The 20,015-nt window shown below is 37.6% G+C and overlaps 1 protein-coding gene across 4 annotated transcripts in view; it reads right to left on the reverse strand.

The window, feature by feature from the left end:
• Window positions 1–3,028: 3,028 nt before the first annotated feature.
• LRRC72 (leucine rich repeat containing 72) overlaps window positions 3,029–20,015 on the reverse strand; it is a 41,730-nt gene continuing 24,743 nt past the window's right edge. For 3 of the 4 annotated variants that reach the window (XM_015082354.3, XM_053218365.1, XM_053218366.1), the window contains exons 6-9: window positions 12,174–12,263; window positions 11,354–11,506; window positions 4,768–4,795; window positions 3,029–3,264 (exon numbers count right to left, since the gene is read on the reverse strand). In XM_015082354.3, coding sequence (XP_014937840.2) covers window positions 3,099–3,264; window positions 4,768–4,795; window positions 11,354–11,506; window positions 12,174–12,263 — 437 coding nt within the window. In that variant the 3' untranslated portion in view covers window positions 3,029–3,098. The remainder of the gene's footprint in view (window positions 3,265–4,767; window positions 4,796–11,353; window positions 11,507–12,173; window positions 12,264–20,015) is intronic. The other variant, XM_053218367.1, reaches the window with a different exon arrangement.

Raw genomic sequence — 20,015 nt, forward strand, 5'->3', positions numbered from 1 at the left:
CTCTCTCTCTCTCCCCCCTTCTCTCTCTCTCTCTCTCTCTCACTCTCTCTCTCTCTCTCTCTCTCTCTCTCTCTCTCTCTCTCTCTCACAATATATATATAGGATATAGATATATATAGGATATATATACATACAGTTTCTCTGGAAAGTTTCTTTGGAGAGCCCTAAGGCACCAGGTGTCTTACTTTGGGCAGTTATATAACAAATTACGGTAAACTATGGCAGCTTAAACAATAAACATGTATTTCTCACAGTTCTGGAGGCCAGAAGAGATCAGAGTGCCAGCATGGTCAAGTTTTGGGTGAGTACCCTCTTTCTGGTCTACAGAGGGCCATCCTCTTACTCTGTCCTCACATGGTGGAAATAGGGTAGCCACCTCTCTGTCCTCTTAAAAGGGCACTAGTCCCCTTCATAAGGGCTCTACTCTCATGACCAAACTACCTCCCAAAGGCCCCGTCTCCAGATACCATCATGTTGAGGGGTAGGTTTCAATATACAAATGGGGGGGGGGGAAGGTGGGGACACAAACATTCACTCTGACATCAGATAGAGTTCATAAAGGACACAGCTGCTCTGCGGATAAGAATAACCATTAGATCAAGCACTGACTTTGAGAAAGCTACTCTACCTAACACCTTACATCCATTTATGTAACTTAATCCTTGAGATTTAATGAGTTAACTATGATTACTATTTTAAATAAGAGGAAATGAAAGCTTACAGAAGTTAGCTAACTTGTCCAAATGACGACTAGTAAGTGGAAGAGCTAAACTGGGTCTGATTCCAGAGCTGCAGCTTTTAGCCGCTACCGTATCTACATCTATATAATATTTTCTCTTCCCTGGTCATGAGAGCTCCTGATGGATCCTAATATACTTTTGACCCACATCAGCTTGCATGTTCTCTTTTGCTTAAAACAAAGAATTTAATACCCTCTCAACTATGTGTTCCATTTTGGTAGAGTTTTAGGTTACCTCAGTAAGGATCATGTCTTTTATTTTGTGTTTCTGCCTAAATGGTGTTTTATTACAGTCACATCCACTCAGTAGCCCTTCATTACTGAATAAAAAACATTGAGGAGTGCATTTTAAAGCAAATCTTTTTCTTCATACAAATGAGACATCTTTCCATTAGTTCCTTGAAAAGGAGATTAAGTAAAATTTGCTAGCCATATTTTTGTAATTGGAATAATTTTTTCATCCTTTTCAGTTGCTTGCGGGATTAAAAATAAAATATCAGGCTCCATATTTTTTTTTTTTTACAATTCTTTCAGTAGTCAACCTGGAGATTACAATATCTCATCTTAAAGTTACTGCAATCTATTCGAAATTAATACTGCTTATGCAATTTATGGGCCAGCTTAAATTGGATCCCAAATGTACCATTTTCATCATGAAATAGGTTGCTGTTCTGCCTGCTCAACATTATTGCTTAGTGAGTCTGATAGTGCTCCACTTCTGATGAGTAACATTAGTCAGAGTTGCCTGATGTTCTTTGATCAGATTCTTAGTACTAGGATGGATGCAGTAGCATGCCTAAAACTGCTATTTGAACAATTACTAGCTCTCTGCTGAAGGTGGTATGGCCTTATTCAAGAACCTTTTGAGGCTGCACTGTGCCTTTCTTAGAGTTTGCCAGACTTCACAAATCATCCTTACCTACCATAAATACTTTTAGCACCATGGATTATACCAAGTTATTCTGTTATCTGTTGCTGTATCAAGGACGCTTAAATTACACTGAAATCGATCAGCTGGAAGCATTAATAATCATTATCTCATATAGTTTCTGTAGGCCGGAAACCCAGGAGCAGCTTAACTGAGTGGTTCTGGCTTGGGGTTTCTCAGGAGGGTGTGGTGCAGCTCTTGGCCTGGGCTGCAGTCATCTGAAGGTTTAATTAGATCTGGAGAATCTGCTCTCAGGATGGCTCTTTCTTATGGTTGTTGACAATAGGCCTCAGTCTCTCCCTGGCTTTTTGAAGTTGACCTCAGTTCCTCACCATTGAGCCTCTCCAGAGGATTGTGTAAGTGTCCTCATGACGTGGTAGCTGGCTTCTTGCAGAAGTGATCCAGGAGAGACAACAAGAGAACATTTCAGCTCTTACCGCAACCAAATCTTGTAAGCCATGCACTATAACTTTTGTCTTGCACCACTCGTCTACATCAATGCCCAAATCTCTGGTTTTTCTTTCCCCCAAGTATAATCCTCTGCCAAGGATCATGGCTGAATTTTCAGATTCTGGCTTTGTACAGAATCCTAAGTGCCCACAGGTGAAAGGAGGTTACAGATTCTCAAGGACGGTTCACTATTCCCTCTAGGGCTTTTGTCCCTTGCCTATTTTGATTTCAGCCCCACCTATAGTGCCCACACTGTGGTGGTGTCTCAGCACCACCAGATAGGAGGAAATGTCACTCTCCTCTTTGTAAGCTTTGATCTAGCTCTTTAGCTTAGCTGGGGAAAACCAGCAATGCATTTTGTCTCTCAGTACCAGGCAACTGCTAAAAGCTTTTCTGGTTCCTCTTTCCTCCAGCAGCAGGTTTCAGGATAGGCACAGCTCAGACCACTAGCCCACACGCAGAACTGGCAAATGCCTTCAAAGGTGAGATAAAACGACAATAGACTGGATAAAATAAATTGTGGTATGATCATACAATGGAATACTGTACAGCAATGAGAATGATAGGGCTATTGAGTAAAAGTAATTCAACTTTTGTGATTCCATTTATATGCCTTTCAAAGACACACAATTAATTTATGGTTTAGAAATCATAACAGTGGCTAGGTAATAGGTAATAAGAGTGGTAACAGGAGTGAGGAGGCACTTCACGTGCTGGTGATAGTCTATTTCTTGTTCTAGGACTGCTGTTACCCGCACATGTTCATTTTTTGAAAACTGTTGAGCTGAACATTTAATGATTTGTGTACATTTCCATATACGTGTATTACTTCAGCAAAAATTTAAAATGTGTAGGAATTGTATTGGTGTTTCTGTTTATATTTACATATTTCAAATAATATACTAAATATACAATATACTTAGTCACAGAGAAGTTTAATGAAGAACTGGAAACCACTAGGCTTTCTACAGATACCAGGGTTTATCTCAGTGTAATGGTGACCATTTGAGCAGATTCTGTGCCTTTCTCATCAAGGTGTTTTTCCTCTCGTGTTGGAACTGTGTCCCAGTTGAGGGAGGTAATAGCCATAGCTGATCTCTTCATGGACCTTACAAATACAGCATCTTCTGGGTCATCAAACACAGTTCTGCAAAAATGGCAGTCATGTCAGACAAAAAAGTCATTAAGCCAAAGTGAAATTTTGATTTAAACAAATAAATCTTGCCATTTGCAAGAACATGGATGGAACTAGAATGTATTACGCTAAGTGAAATGTTAGCTCAAGAAAGACAAATACAGAATTTCACTCATATGTGGAGTTTAAGAAACAAAACATGAACATAGGGGAAGGGAAGGAAAAATAAGATAAAAACTGACAGGGAGGCAAACCATAAGGGACTCTTAACTATAGAGAACAAACTGAGGGTCGTTGGAGAGAAGTCGGGTGGGGAGATGGGCTAAATGGGCATTAAGGAGGGCATTTGTTGGGATGAGCACTGGGTGTTATATGTAAATGATGAATCAGTAAATTCTACTCCGAAACCATTATTATACTATACGTTAACTAACTTGGATTTAAATTAAAAAATAAATAAGGAAACAACCCCCCCCCCATAAATGCCATATTTTTCTGTGTTATTGGTAGCATAGTACCACTAACAACTCTTCGCTTCTACTGATAAATGACTTTCAGACTAAGGAATGCTATTTTTATTGTTTATATTGTTTATTTTTAAAATACAGTTTTTAAATATATTTGGGATTGGCTATTCCACATTCATATGTTCATGATTTAAAACCAGTGTTAAATGAGATTATTAAACTATTTGTAGATGTCATATGCTTATTAGTACCTTAACTATATTTTATTAGAAAGTTGCTATTTCTCTACATTATGCTATATTTTATTATTTTTTAAATTTTTTGTTAAAATTTTTTTTTTTATTATTTTTGAGAGAGTGAGGGGGAAAGGTGTAGAGGGGAGGGGGGGAAGAAGAGGGTCCAAAGTGGGCTCTGTGCTGACAGCAGAGAGCCCAACATGGGGCTTGAACTCACGTACTGTGAGATCATGACCTGAACCGAAGCTGGATTCTTAACTGACTGAGCCACCCAGCTGCCCGTACATTATGCTATATTTTATAAGTGTTCTTGGCAATAATATTTTTCAATCCTGAATCCAAAGGAAAAAAAATACCTAAGTGTAAAATTTAAAAAGAATTAATGACTTTAAAATTCATCAATGTTCTTGAATTTGAAATGTTTTTCATAGTTTAATGAAGTATTTACTTTTGAAAATATAAATTCCCATGAATATAAAATGTTAATCTACATATCTGCTTTCACTGAACATATTTAGAGGAACATTAAACATTTGTAATTTGCTAATAATTCTTAGGTTTTATTTTTTATGCACCAAATCAGCTTTTCATTTATTTCTGGTTATAATAATAATATTAAAAACCTAAATATGTAAAATATGAATAAATAGCTTGAACTTATTTATCACAGAAAGACAGAAGTTTTTCTCATCTATTGAAGAGTTAGTCATTTTTTAACTCATTAAAATCTATTTGGGAAATGAAGATAATTTAAAGTCAATACAATTATGAAATAATTTGATAATAAAAGTAAAGTTAAAAAAATCACTTACTTGTCTACATTATTTGCAAATGAAAAATCTATAAAAAAATACATTTCTAAGTTAGTATTTTCCAAATAATTATTCAGCTTTTTAAAACAGTAAAACTGTGCTATAAAGGAAAAGTCTAGAGCACAACTCTCTGATTTTTGAATGACCATTTAGATAAATAATTCAATCCATCAAAAATGCCTTGACGCTTGAGCTCAAATTGAACTTTTCTTAGTTATAGTGCCTTAGGTTTGCCTTAGATTTGAAGCAAGTTCTTTAATTCAATACAGTTCTCAAAACTCTGAGAACAGAATGCTTAATCAATAAAGTTACCAGTGGAATCCAAGTGAGGATTTTTGTAATTATGATATTGAGTCTCATGTGCAGAAAGTGATCCTTTTTCTCAGATAGACACATGAATCTATAAATGGACTACCAGACCAAATGAGGAGAACTATTTAGGGCAGTTTAAACCTTTTGAATTCTTGGCATTAACTTCAAAGAAATAGAATAAACAAATCCTAGATCACAAGAATCTCCATCTTCCCTAGCTTTGGAGCTCAAAGGCTAGTCCACAAAGCCGGGATTTCTTATGGTATCTTCCAGAGACTGTCATTGCTTTGTTCATTCCTCTCCAGAGGCCTGGTGCCAGGCCAGACGTGGAATGTACCAGCACCTGTTGGGCCACCAAAGCCCACAATACCACAAGCAGCAGGGAGCACATAGCCCCTGCCTTAGAGGAGTTCATGGAATTGTTCCCTTCACAAATGGCTGATCATTCCATTTCTGATTTCCCCAGTCTCTCTTGCTGCATTTTTTTAAGAATTTACATTTTACTTACTTACTTACTTACTTACTTACTTACTTACTTACTTTATTTATTTATTTATTTATTTATTTATAAGTAATCTCTATACCCATCATGGGGCTCGAACTCACGACCCTGTGATCAAGAGTCCTGTGCTCTTCTGACTGAGCCAGCCAGGCACCCCTTCTATATGTTTTAATTATAAAATGCTCATTTTGCTGATAATGGATATAAACTAGAAAATAGTAGAAAGTGAAATCTTCCTTTGATCTTTCTCATTCCTCTTACCAGAGGGATCACTATTAAGAGTTTTGTATGTAGATTTCCAGCCTCCTATGTGCATACACATGTGTACTCACATATGTGAACTCAGTTCCAATTTTGTCATACTCTGCATTTTATTAGTCCATGATGTATTTTTCTTATACTCAATACCTCATGGAATAATTCTAAAGTGCAATGGTTCATGTTGTAGGAATGTTCCATCACTTAATATTCTTCTATGAAGGACCATTCGGTGTTTTCATTATTTTTTCTTTTACTTAGAATGTTTCATTGAGCAGCTTTATACATAAATCTTTGTTTTTATGTGCAAATACTTTTGCAAAAGAGGCTTCAAATTTAAATGCTGTTTTGAATGGTTTGCACATTTTATATGTTGGTGGATGCTGCCATATGGCCAAGAAGGTTAAACTAATTTACACTCCCACCAATAATTTATAAGTTGTGCTTTTTTCTCCCTTAATCTTTACTAACCTTCTCAACGTTTGCATATCTGCAGGACGAAATTGATATCTCATTGTTTTATTTTCCATTTATTTGCTCACTAGTAAGGCTGATGATGAGACATCACATTTATTTCCTTCTCTAAATGTCTTGTTCATAGCTTTTGTCACTTTTTTTTTAAATTTGGAGTTTACAAATTGATTTATAGGAACCCTTTAATATAATAGGAATTAGCTTTTGCCTATTGTATATATTGCAAAGATTTTCTTTTAATTTTGTTCCTATATCATATAATGGTTGTCATTTTTATGTAGTTTAAATCTGTCAACTTTTCATTTTTATGGCCCTGAGTTTTGTGTAAAGCTTTGATTGTACTTCGTCTCCTTGGGATTATAAAAGTTTTTTTTCCCCCATGTAATTTTCAATTCATTTATATTTAGATATTTAATCTCTCTGGAATTTATTTTTCCTTATGATGTCTCCCGAAGAAAGTGGTTTTTGTTTATTTCTTTGGCGCAGGACTGCTCCGTGGCACAACTCCAGTGGCCCCCAGTCATGGCTTCCAAAACCTGCTCTGCTGACTGTTGATTTTTGCCTTCACAAATTCTTCTGACTCTGCAGTTTTCTCAATTGCCAACCAATCTCGAGTTCTCACATTGACCCCTGGTACCTCTCTGAGGCTTCATGCACAAATAGCACTTGGCATTTGCTTTCCTGGATGTGCCTCATGTCGTTGCTACTCAGAGTCAGAGATGTTTTTAAGGCCTGGATTCCCAAGGCTTCGATCCCCCAGCTCAAAAGTTTTAATTTTTACTTTTGTCTGGATTCTGGCCTCCCTGTCTTATATCTGGATTCACCCACTCTGGTGAACTATCCGTTTGCTAAATAGTCTACATGAATTTTGTTGTTGTTGTTGTTGTTGTTTTCTTCTTCTCTCTTCCTGAGTAACACGCCTCAGCTCCTAGGCCTAGGCTCTGGGACATCCTCCTCAGCTTGGTCTTAGCCCTGCAGCTCCATCTTGTTTGGGGCAGAAGAGCAAATACAGAAATCCAGCAGTTTTACTTAGACCACTACTAGTCATTTAAAAATGTTATTGATATTTTCATTTATTTTAATCTCCCTTAATGTCTATCCCTATTTAGGTAGTTGGTGGGAAATCCCCCAATGTCTACTTCCTTAAAGCTGTATAAAAGCCCACAGAGTTTTGATTCTGAAGTTATTGGTGATCATGCAATAAGCATGATAATTAATGGAAATCGGTGCATGTCTTTTACCCATTTTACAAGGATGGATAGGTGGCATTTGAAGAAACTACAACTTGACCTTACTTCTCAAGCTGTTAGAATATAATTGGTTTCTTTCCCAGTATAAGGTTAAAGATAATGAAATCAAAACGTGGTGTTAAAATTACCTTATGAACAATTTTAAGTATGGTTTCTTCCCAGTTAAAGAATTCAGAGTCCTAAATGTGCATGTCACAGCAAGATGAGATTTATATCAAAACAAATATAGAAACTATAAAACTGTAAGACATATTTTAAAAAACTTACATAGTGGGTTTTATTAGTTTCATTGTACATGTTCAGTTATTAAGATAAGCTAAAGTAAGCCAGGCTAAAGTATTGGGCTAAAAATACTATTTAGTTGCTCTGATATATTGGCATTTTGTAGGAAATGAGTAGATTAGGGTCATCCTAAGTTTTAGGAGGGCTATAGGTAACATAGCTATGAATTCAGAAGAACAACTCTCAGGTGCAGTGAAACACTCTCCGTATTCTTTCTTCCTCTGATTTCATTTTTGGAGGTTTAAAATGAAAAGTAATAAAGAGAACAAAAGGATAATAGTTTTTTTCTGCAATCTCGTTGCACTAAAGAAAGGTAAAGTGCTAAGGGTAGTGTTCAACCGTCTTCCTCATACTTGTAATAACAGTAGCGCTGAAAAACAGATGGAATGTCTTACATTGTTTTTAAGAGTGTGTTACGTATTTTTAAGAGTGGAGATTTTCTATCCAGAGATTCACTTCCTGCCATAGCATGGCTCACTTGCACTAATCTGATAACATTCAGTTTGGGTATCTTACATGAAGTGAAAGAAAAACCTAGGAGGAGACTAATAGAACAGTTCAGTTTTTATCACGTCCTTCATATGTGTCAGATCAGGTGGTGGCAGTGTGTGTATATAATGAGTGTGTGTATAAGAGTCGTGACAGCCAGAGGAAGATATTGTCTGTTTTAAAATATCTTTAAAATATCCCTAGTTTTAAAAATCAGAAAGCTGAAACAAATTAGGGTCAAGATTAATAAAACTTCTACTTACTAGCACAGCTGGTATTCAAACCTAGGGGGAATCTGATCCCAAAGCTTGCGTTCTTGCCTCTATGCTAGTTGTTCTCTAACTGGGGTGTGTATCAGAGTCACCTGAAAGGCTTGTTAAAACAGCTTTCTGGGTCCCATCTTTGAGTTTCTAATTTAGTCGATCTCTTTTGGGACAAGAATTTGTATTGGTCACAAGTTCTTATGTGATGTTGCTGTTACTGGTTTAGGAACCACACGTTGAGAACCACTGCTCTACACTCTACTGCATCTAGAACATGTCCTATGGACATTTCTTCCATTCTCTGGGACATGCAGTTGGGAAAGGGACAAGTTTAATGACATCTTGTGGAAACAGTCATACAAATTGATGCATTCTACAATTTAACTGGCCTGGACCCTAAAAGAGTCATGGAAACAAATTGCAAAATTTTTAAATTTAAAAAGAGTAAAGGTCCATAACAACCACATGTTGTTAGGAAATTTAATTGGATTCTGGTTTGAAAGAGCAGCTATAGCAGCCATCTTGGAACAACTGGGAACATTTGAATATGTATTATTATGTATTAAATAGTATGAGTACACTCATAGTTAGTTTTTTAGGTATGATAATGTCATTGGGGCTATATAGAAGAATGCCCTTATTTTTAAACTTAGAGGCTAAATTATTTAGAAGTGAAGAGTTGTGATACCTGTTACTGAAACATCTAAATGGTTCAGTGGTATTTTGAGGCTTTCCAGTTAACATGGAGATTGGGGATGGCCAATCAGATGTAAGTAGAAGCTTCTGAGGAGGTCGTTCTTGAATAAAAAGGCAAAGCCTCATTTATGAAGGGTGGTGAATCCGACAGAATATTAACAATTATTGAATATGTAAGTGACATTCTTTCAACTTTTCCTGTGTTTTGAAATTTTCAAGTGACATTCTTTCAACTTTTCCTATGTTTTGAAATTTTCACATTAAAAAGTTGATAGGAAAGTCTTAATTTTGCCATTCTTTTCCTCTTGCTCATTTAAAAAAATGTTTTATTTTTGATAGCACGTGCAAGCATGAGTGGGGGAGGGGCAGAGAGAGAGAGAGAGGGAGACAGAGGATCTGAGGCCAGCTCTGTGCTGACAGAAGAGAGATGGATGCAGGGGTCGAACCAGGGAACTGTGAGATCATGACCTGAGTTGAAGTTGGATGCTTAGCTGACTGAGCCACTCAGGTATCCCTCTTGCTCATTTTTGACTAGCTTAGCTAGTTGTAGAATTTTTGGTTGACAATTACTTTTCCTCAGCATTTTAAAAGCATTGGATCTGGGGCACCTGGGTGGCTCAGTCAGTTAAGCATGTGACTTCGGCTCAGGTCATGATCTCGTGGTCCATGAGTTCGAGCCCCGTGTCGGGCTCTGTGCTGACAGCTCAGAGCCTGGAGCCTGCTTGAGATTCTGACTCCCTCGCTCTCAGCCCCTCCCCCGCTCATGCTCTGTCACTCTCTGGCTCTCAAAAATAAATAAACATTAAAAAAATTTTTTCTTTTTTAAAAGCATTGGATCACTGTCTTCTGACTTCCATAATTGCAGTTGGGAAGTTTATTGTGAATCTATAACTTATTATGTTATAGGTAATCTACATTTTCATTCTATTTTTAGATCATTTTGCCTTTGGTGTGGATTTTTGACCTTGTTATATGTTATTTATGTCTTTGGATTAATTTTCTATGGTAAATCTAAAGGTTCATATCATTTGTCAAATTTGGAAAATCCTCAGTTGTTATCACCTCAAACATCAACTTATGCCCAATGTCTCTATTGTTTTCCTTCAGGATTACTAAACTGATGCTGGACCTTCTGTTTCTAATGTCTCCTTGTCTCAACAGCTAATTAATATTTTCTATCTCGTGCTTTCTCTATACTACATTCTGGGTAATTTCTTCAAAATCTTTTTCCATTTTAATATTTTTTTCCTTCATTTCTAGAAATTTTTTTTTCTTTTTTTTTTTGCTCGTGGTTTTGCAAATCTATGTCATCTCTTTGGCACAGTGTCATGAGTAAAAGGGTTTTGTCTTTGCATCTTTTTTGTACCTCCTTGTGAGGCCTGGCTGTATAGCAGTCACCTTGTAACCATAAATCACACTATGAATAGAACAAAAGATAGATGTATTCTTAAATACTGATGATATCATTGAACTTTGCACTAACCCTAAACACCCTCTCTTTGTACTATTTGCTGTGTGAGAAAAATCTCTATTTGCTTAAGTCAGTGAAGTTGGATTGCTGTTACATGTAAGAAATTAATTTCTAACGAAACATCACTGAAAATATTCAAATTCTACTTGTGTATAATGAGTGTGTGTATATGAATCCAACCTAAACAGTAACAGTGATTATTTCTGGGTGAAGGAATTGTAGATGATCTTTATTTCTTCTTAATATTTTTGCCATATTATCAACAACTTATAGCTTTAATTGGTGAAATTGTCCAGTGATAGTGGTAATAATAATAAACAAAGCTTATTTACTGAGCCTTTTATACTCACTAGATACTAAAGGAAGAATTTCAAGGTAATATCTCATTATTATCACATTACCTCATTTAATTTAATATACATAAACAGATAAAATTGCATATCACTTTAATTGGACTAATAAAATTGGAGAATATTTATTCACCATGTAGGGGCTTAGCTTATTGTCAGTTGCAGTCATTATTATTATAATCAAAGTAACCAAAAGTCTGAGGAATTTTAATTTCATTTTTCTTCTGTTTTCAATTTACCTGGAGGTATTCTCTGAGCTGGTTTTTGCTTAAATGGTGATCTAGGATTCCAGGAGGCATCTACTTTTCCTCTGAATGCTATTGATTGAACAATATGAGCCTTTTTGTGATTAAAAATGGTGATCATTGATCTTCTTTCCTTCTCTGTAACTTCTGACAAATGCAAATAGTAATGTTACTTCGTAGCATTATAGAGAAGCAGAGAGATTCAGAAGATAATTGAACACTTGGAAAAATGTGTTTATCTGAACTATGTCATATGTGAACATCCTGTCAGAACTGCGAAGGGCTATCACAGTTATTTCCTTGGAGGTAAAAGAGGCCCCCTAAAGGGTAAAATGTAACATGGTGAGGTTATTTTTGTGGTTCATATAAATGGACATACTAGTTCATCTACAATGTCTAAAGGTGTATTCACAAAGAAATTATCATTGATTATATATGTCTTAATATATATATTTACAGGATTTCAAAGAAAACGATTGTTAGAACTTAAATAGGCCTTAAGAGATTTAGTCCATTTCTCTCATTTTTGAGAGAAAACACTAAAATGCTGGGGATAAATGATTTGGCATCCAACACATTTATGTCAAAATCAGGGCAAGGAGACCAATCCTTATGCTCAGTTAGATGGCCTTTTCAATACAGTGATCAAGAGAAATAATTCCTAAGCTAGGGAAAATTTCAGAGCAAGCATTTTGAAAATAAATAATTGAAAGTCCATTTATAAAGAAAATTATTTTCAAAGACTTTCAGCATTTTTAAGCTAGTGAACTAGAAAACTGCCTTTCACTTATTTCTCTGCAAGAGGTGTCCTTACGATTTCGATCAAGCAACTCTACTCCTGGAAGGTGGTAGATTATATATAAACGGTACAGGTTATATTGGCACAAAGGGTTTTGGTAGAGACCTGCAAAGAGAGAATCCAAGTTAAGATGTCAGATTTCAAAACAGGTTTCATGTATCACTTGCTAAAATATGGGAAATTGCAGAATTAATACGAAACATAAGAACATGTAAAACTCTGCTCCATGGACCAAACCAATGGCCCCACTAAAACTCACTTTTCAGAGCGGCCCTTTTTTCCCCATTTGTTAAATACACTCATCCAACAAATATTTCCTGAGTGCTTACTGTATACTAAGAATGGTCCTAGGTGCTGGGGACATAGCGTCTACCCCATCTACCACAAATGATGAAAATTTTAACATGGCCATAAGTTAATTAGCAAAGAAACGACAAGATATCAGCTCTGCGGAGGCCTTAATGCTGCTGTCTGCTGAAGTATTTGTTCCCTCGGTTCTCTTCTAGTCTCAAAGGTCACAAAGGTGGCTGTGTGGAGACGGGCAGAGATGCAGTACACTGATCTAATATCGTGTTCTTCCTCCACTTTAAACCATTGCACGCAGTTCAGATTACATAAATACCAGTGGCGGCTTCAGAGCTCAGCAGGAGCAGAGCTGAACAGGTGCTGATCTTGCGTCTTGTTTACCTCTGGCCAGAAGCACGTGCTTCTGATTTCCTTTATGCAGGTGCTGCGACACCTAATGAATCATGCTGTCTAGTACAGTGGCCGGAGGTGGGAGGCAGTCGCATGTGGAAGAGCTCCTGGCGTTTCTGACGTCACATACTTTAGACATCAGCGTGCAGGTGCATTTAAAAAATTTTTCAACTAAAGTGAGAGTTTTATTTTCGTGGAAAGAGTGAAGTATCTTCCCTCTTCTTCCCTAGGTGTGTGAAACAGGGTTACTTTAATACAATGTGAAAGAAAGCTTTCATGATTTCCACTTGAATATCTTTAGCTACTGGATTCTGCCAACGTGCAATTTCTAGAAAAACACTTCGGGAAGATACATGTGGTGAGGAGAACCACTAGGTGGCAGTAGTAGAAAGAGTTCCAGCCGTTGTGCGACTACATCGCTATCACAAAATGGGGCTCGTGTACTGTACATGTTAAATTTAGGAGTAGTGCTCTAGCATTGGACTGTAAAATACAGAGACGCTTGATAAAAGCATGAAAACCTTAAGCATCATAAGCCCAGGAAAGAACAGTTGGCAAACATGAAGAAGGTGGGGGAGTGCTTCAAAGACAATGAACTATTTTGATAAAAACTGAAAAAGTTGATCATCTGGATGTTTTCCCTGTAGGTTATAAAACATTTTGATATTTATCATATAAACACAAACTTTTCTGGCTAATGAAACCATTACATGTAGCTATTCCCTGTGGAAAACTTGAGCTTTACAGGGACTTAAAGTAGGCAATGGAAGACACCTGGTACATAATAAACAGAAGCAATCAGAATGAGGAAGGCATAAAAGAAAATGTAGATCCAGGAGCAACAAAGAATTTAAAAGAAAGGAAATATGTATGCATTGGGGGAAATAAGAGGAAAAAATGAAACGGAAAATTTTCAAGATTTCTTGAGTGACAAAAATGGTTTAAATTGTTAACTTGCAAGGAATTTAAAGTGATAACAAATAATTATTACTACTGAACAGGGAATAGGACAGATGTACATTAAACCAGTAATAAGGACAGGTTTTAAAAGATCCACAGAGATCATGCATTGGAGCCAGAAAGAGAAAAGAACATCCTTCAAGGATGTAAAAGCAAAACACAATTGTTTTTAATGAGAGTTTAGGAGGAAGAAAAAGTCACAGATGCTTCAGTGTGGAAGCCTATTCTTTGGTTACCGTGTTGGAGAATCCCATCTGATGCTTCATAACCCTATCGTACATTAAAGGGGGGGGGGGATAGTCTGCCGTCGCCTGTGATGTAAATCAAAAATGTAGCTATAACGTTTCCTCTTGGTACACCCTTCCCATTCTTTTTTCCCTCTGAGAACATTCCTATTTCATTTCTTTTGGCTTTTTTTTCCCTAGCCTTCAGTTAAGTAACTTCTTTATGTAAATTGAAAACCAAGCTTCAGCTCAACAAAACATACAATTCAGATTTACTGCTGTTAGATTACTTATAAAGAAGGTGTCTCAATACTGAAGACTTGATGCGTTCATTGTGGCTCACCATTTATCTCATTCTAAAGTAAAATCTAGGTGACAGCAAGTCAGAACGCTGGGCTCTTAGCCCAGCCTCTGCTTAAATTAACTTTAAAAAATAGAATTAAATCGTTTGAGAGGCATTTCATCTTTACGATTTTTCACTTTGTTTTTCCTTGCTGTTAAGTTTTAGAAAGAAGCAATCTTATTTCCAAACTCTTTTTCCCCCCCTCCATACTATTAAACACTCAACATTTTGGATTTATGAGTTTTGGATTGATGCTGTAAAATTACCATAAATTAAGTTTCTAAGATATGAAATCAGTTTCCTGTGTCTGAAAGTTCTGAAAGCCTTCCATGATGTATGGGTACATTCCTTTAGAAACTATGAAGCAAAATTGCTTACACTTTCACTTTCAATAGGTTAATACTATTTAATCCACTTTCCCTCTAGGCTACTTATAGAGTACACCTCGGTGGCGCCAGCACTGTCTTGCTTATCTTAATTTGGGATTCTGAGTCTCAGCAATTTACATCTATCCAATAATATATCAAAATGTCTTTACTACCTTACTGCACAGCTTGAATTACATGAGTCACATGTACGAAGCTACTCCTTGAAACAGAAGAGAAAAAAGTTATCTAAATAATTGGCCTCAGTTAATTTTTTAAAACTTTTAAAGCTAAATTGAAAACCGTCATTTAAATGAACATTAAGGGTTTTAAGACCCCCTTTGAAGAAAGTTGATGTGATTAATAATGTACCAACATGTTCGCTTAATAGACGGGGAAAATGATACAGGGAAGTTAAAAGCAGTTATGTTCTGTGTCTGTGCAGAACAGCCTGCAGAAGCGAGTTCAGCTGGCAATGGTCACACACTAAGATTCTGAGGTTCTGGCTCAAGGTTACTTAGCAAGGGCAGCATCTCCGTTGTTTACCACCATCTTTAACAAGATCTGTGGGCCACTGCACACCACATGCTCATATTGAATATGGAAATCATCCCTGATTATTAAAAGGCAAACCTGGACTAAAGTAGGGGATGAAGACAGTAGAGGGGTCAGAATATTCTCTTCTTCAATACAAACAGCAAAGACCCAGTTGGCTCTTGTTATTGGGTGGATTGTTTTGTTGTTTGGGAGGGGTGGTCCTGATGGGGTTTGGAGGGGTGGCAGGCGTTCGGAGCTGATGGCCAAGAAAGAATTTTTGAAGACATTTTTGGTGCAAAAAGGTGATTTTTATTAAAGCTCGGGGACAGGACCTGTGGGCAGAAAGAGCTGCACTGGGGTTGTGAAGAATGACTGCTTAAAGACCGTGGAGTTGGGAGAGATGAAGTCAGGAGGAAGTTTCTTAAAGGGTTTCCATATGCTAAAGAAGGTTCATTTACTGGAGGCCTAGCTTTTGTTAAGCTGAGGTCGTTTTTTCCTCTAGCAAAGCTTAATCATTGAGACGGTAGGGAGTTCCTGGAGAAGGCTATCATTAAGATTGCTTTTTTTTTTTTTTTTTTAATTTACTAAGATATTTGTAAACTGATGGAGACTGTTAGTGTAACTGTTTGTTTTCTGCCCTTTCCTTTGTTCTTGGGCAGCTGGGAGTGCCTGGGGAATGTCACATCCCACCTGGGGGCCCAGGTGGTGTAGGTGGTGTCAGCTTGCCTTACACTCCCTCATCAGTCCCACTTGAGCCATTTCAGATAGAGGCTCGAAGGCAGAGGCCATCAAGATCATAGCCCCACCCTGATCTCAGTGTCCCTCTTCAGCCCCTATTTGCCATCTGCAGTGGACAGGGGCCAAGTGGAAAAGGGTAGAAAACGTTGAAGATGGCGTCTGAAGAAAATGGAGACCATCTCTTGAAAGGGTCACTCTGTCTCTAATGGTGAATCCATAAAGGGCTTCTGGGAAGCAGAAAAGTGCCTGGGTGGCTCAGACGGGTTAAGCGTCTGACTTCAGTTCAGGTTCATGAGTTCGAGCCCCCGCGTTGGGCTCTGTGCTGACAGTTCAGAGCCTGGAGTCTGCTTCTGATTCTCTCTCCCTCTCTCTCCTTCCCCTGCTCATGCTCTGTCTCTCTCTGTCTCTGTCTGTCTCCCAAAAATAAATAAACATTAATAAAAAAGTATTTAGAAACTTATGCAATGCAGGTGTCTGAATGTACTTCCCAATAGTGGAGCTTAACGAAACAAAAAAATTGAGAGAAATGAGGAGAGTGAAAGTTTAGGAACAGCAGAATGTAAGTATTTTGTGGCTGCTGCTGGTGGTGTTTTCCTGCTGTGTGCTGGGAAAGAGGCAGGGGGACTGAAGGTCAGGGGACATCATTAGCCAGAAAATGGGTCTTTGAAACATGTAGCTCCTGATTTAGAAAGAGTTCACAGAAAGGGAGGGAAGAGGAACATGGAGCTGGAGAGGGAGGGTGTGGAAAGGTAGACCGCCTGGAGAGAAGAGGTGGGGCCCTCCTGACTCAGCCTGGAAGTCAGGAATTCCAGTTTCCAGGACCTCACACTCGGCAGCTGGGGTAGGCCTCCCTGAAGCTCCGGGCCCTGTGTCTCCTGGGCCATCTCTTGGCAATCCTCCTCTTAAACGCCAAAGGAGGGGACAATGCCGAAATGGATTAGAAGTTTCCCCTCCAGGCTATTTTCTCACCCTCTGAAGAACTTGTAACTGGAGTGGAATAATAACAACACTTTAGCATTTTATACGGTTTTACAACTTGAAAAGGCAAAAATGTTAACACTTGAAAATATATGGATCTCTCATTTTAATTAATGAGCTGAATCTAATCTGTGATTGCAAATGAGGCTCAGAGAAACTTCATCTGAGCACATTACTGCACAAATGCAATTAGTAGTCTAGTACATGTGAGACTTTTTCCCATATAATATCTTCAACCAAAATGGGGCAAGTGTTCAAAGTGTGCATATTTGCTACCAAAGCTTTTCTACAAATGTTTTATTTTGGGGTAATTGGACATAGCATTCTCTCCCTTTCAAGAAATGATCCCACTACAAGATTCTCATTTGGTACAATTGTAGTCGTGTAACTTGAATTAGATGGCCATGACTGTAAGTAGAGGTCGCTTCAACTGTTGTGACAGGAAATGATAAGGACATTATACGACCAGGCTGGCCAACCTAAAGAACTAGAAAAGGCAACCCCACCTCAGGGCTGACACAACTCTATGCTCACATACTTGCTTAACAAGGGAGACGCAGGCTCCCTTGGATTTCAGACTCCACTCACTTCTGCACCAAGCACTTTGTTCAGGGCATAATCCTGTTGACTCCAATAAGACAACCTTGATTGGTAACTTCCAAATCTTGTCTTGTAAAATAAATCTGCTTAAATTATTGAGTTCTTACATTTAGCAAATTGTCCATTTAGTTGCACATCAAGTTCCTTCCGCTCTCTAAGAAATATTTAGGCTGAAAGTTATAAAACCATAAGTTCCAGACGGGGTCTTTTTTGTTTACTTTTGTGTTTCTGTGTAGCAGAGGGTCATATAGTGAATGCATGATAAATATTTATTGAATGAATGAATGAATAAATAAATGGTAAATATTTATTAAACAAGTGAATGGATTGATGCTAAACAAAGAAACAAGGCATGAGTTTAAATGTTAACATTTCTTAGTAGTTTGGTTAAGTCTCTGAGACCTGTGTGCCCACCATTAAAGGGGAAATCATTCTAATCAGATCATAGGATTTCTGTGAAGATTTAAATGAGACCATGATAAGAAAGCATATTCTCAACAGGAAAGACATTCAAATATGTTGTGATTATAATGATTATTATTTAAAATGTCATTTTTTTAAAAAAGTAGGCTTCCTGTCCAGCACAGAGCCTAAAGCAGGTCTTGAACTCAAGATCCTGAGATTAAGACCTGAGCTGAGATCAAGAAGTCGGGTGCTTAACTGACTGAGCCACCCAGGTGCCCCAAGTTGTTTTTCAAATCTATTTACAACTTAGCAGAATTTTCTAGACTGCATGCATCTCAATTCATTATGTAATTTACATAAACCACAGTAATACCATTTTTGTTTTTATTGCTGCTTCAAAATAACATTAATGTCAAGAAATGCTTTTTCAAAACATGTCTGACAGAGTTAGCTTACTATTTCAGACAATCTTAAGGGCTAGCTATTAGCCCATTTTATGGAAAAATGAAGGTAAGTGAGAGTTCCAGATCAGTCGTTTAATCCCAGAAACATTTGTTCCTCACAAAAGGGCCAGATAATTCCAATATGCAGGCCAGTCCTGACTATTTCACAGACCTTATCACATTTCATAAATAAGCCTGGAGTTATTTGCATGTTAAAAGATGTCTGAGGGGGCAAGACTGCCATGTTGCCAGCTCCAGGGGACAGCATTCAGTGTGTAGGCAATATCAATGCGCCCCTTGGACCTGTGCTGTGCAAGAGCTCTGAGAAGAACAAGACAGGAAGTAACCAAAGATGATGAAAACCTAAATAGAGGAAGCAGAAAAGAAAGGGTGGTGATAGATATGTACTAACTAGTGAGTGGGTGAGGATAATAAGGGAGGGCAAATGGTCTTGACCAACTGCCCAGTTTGTGGCCCGAGTTGGTGTGCTGAGGGGAGGGATGGGGTGTAGGAGTCAACTTATATTACTGTTTGTTTCCTAAACATCTGTCTTCAACTTCTTTCCAAAGGGAAAATCAACAAGATTTTAGATTAACAATGACAACAACAACAAAACATAGAGCTCACATGAACTTGGTGTCATTTTAACATTGGGGTTTGAACAACCTACCTATGAGCACCTAAGTCATTTTTCCCCAATACAGTAGGTGTAACTGATTAGCACTGAAAATATATGAAAACTTTAATTACTCTATGAATTGATCTGATCAGAATCTCCACCATCAACACCATTTTACACATACTCAAAACACTGTTTCAGGCAAGTCTGAGAAATAAATAGAAAATAAATAGGAAAAAAACACATCAACTTCACGACATTATGTAAACAAGTCTCCAAACTCTAAAGTTTGAAAGCCCACTCATTGGGCTGAGTGTCTTTTCCCTTGGTACACCCAAAATAATTTGTCTTCTGTTCTACCTGTGCACAGGTTATTTACCCTTCAAGAGTATAAGCTTATTAGGAATGCAAGCCGGTGCAGCCACTCTGAAAAACAGTATGGAGGTTCTTCAAAAAACTAAAAATAGAACTACCTACGATCCAGCAACTGCACTACTAGGTATTTATCCAAGGAACACAAGGATGCTGTTTTGAAGGGACACATGCACCCCCATGTTTATAGCAGCACTGTCCACAATAGCCAACGTATGGAAAGAGCCCAAATGTCCATCGACAGATGAATGGATAAAGAAGATGTGGTATGTATACACACACACACACACACACACACACACACACACACTGGAGTATTACTCGGCAATCAAAAAGAATAAAATATTGCCATTTGTAACTACGTGGATGGAACTAGAGGGTATTATGCTAAGTGAAATTAGTCAGAGAAAGGCAAATATCATATGACTTCACTCATATGAGGACTTTAAGAGACAAAACAGATGAACATAAGGGAAGGGAAACAAAAATAATATATAAATGGGGAGGCGGACAAAACAGAAGAGACTCAAATATGGAGAACAAACTGAGGGTTACTGGAGGGGTTGTGGGAGGGGGG

The sequence above is a fragment of the Acinonyx jubatus genome, chromosome A2 (genome assembly GCF_027475565.1).
Source record: "Acinonyx jubatus isolate Ajub_Pintada_27869175 chromosome A2, VMU_Ajub_asm_v1.0, whole genome shotgun sequence".
Lineage (NCBI taxonomy): Eukaryota > Metazoa > Chordata > Mammalia > Carnivora > Felidae > Acinonyx > Acinonyx jubatus.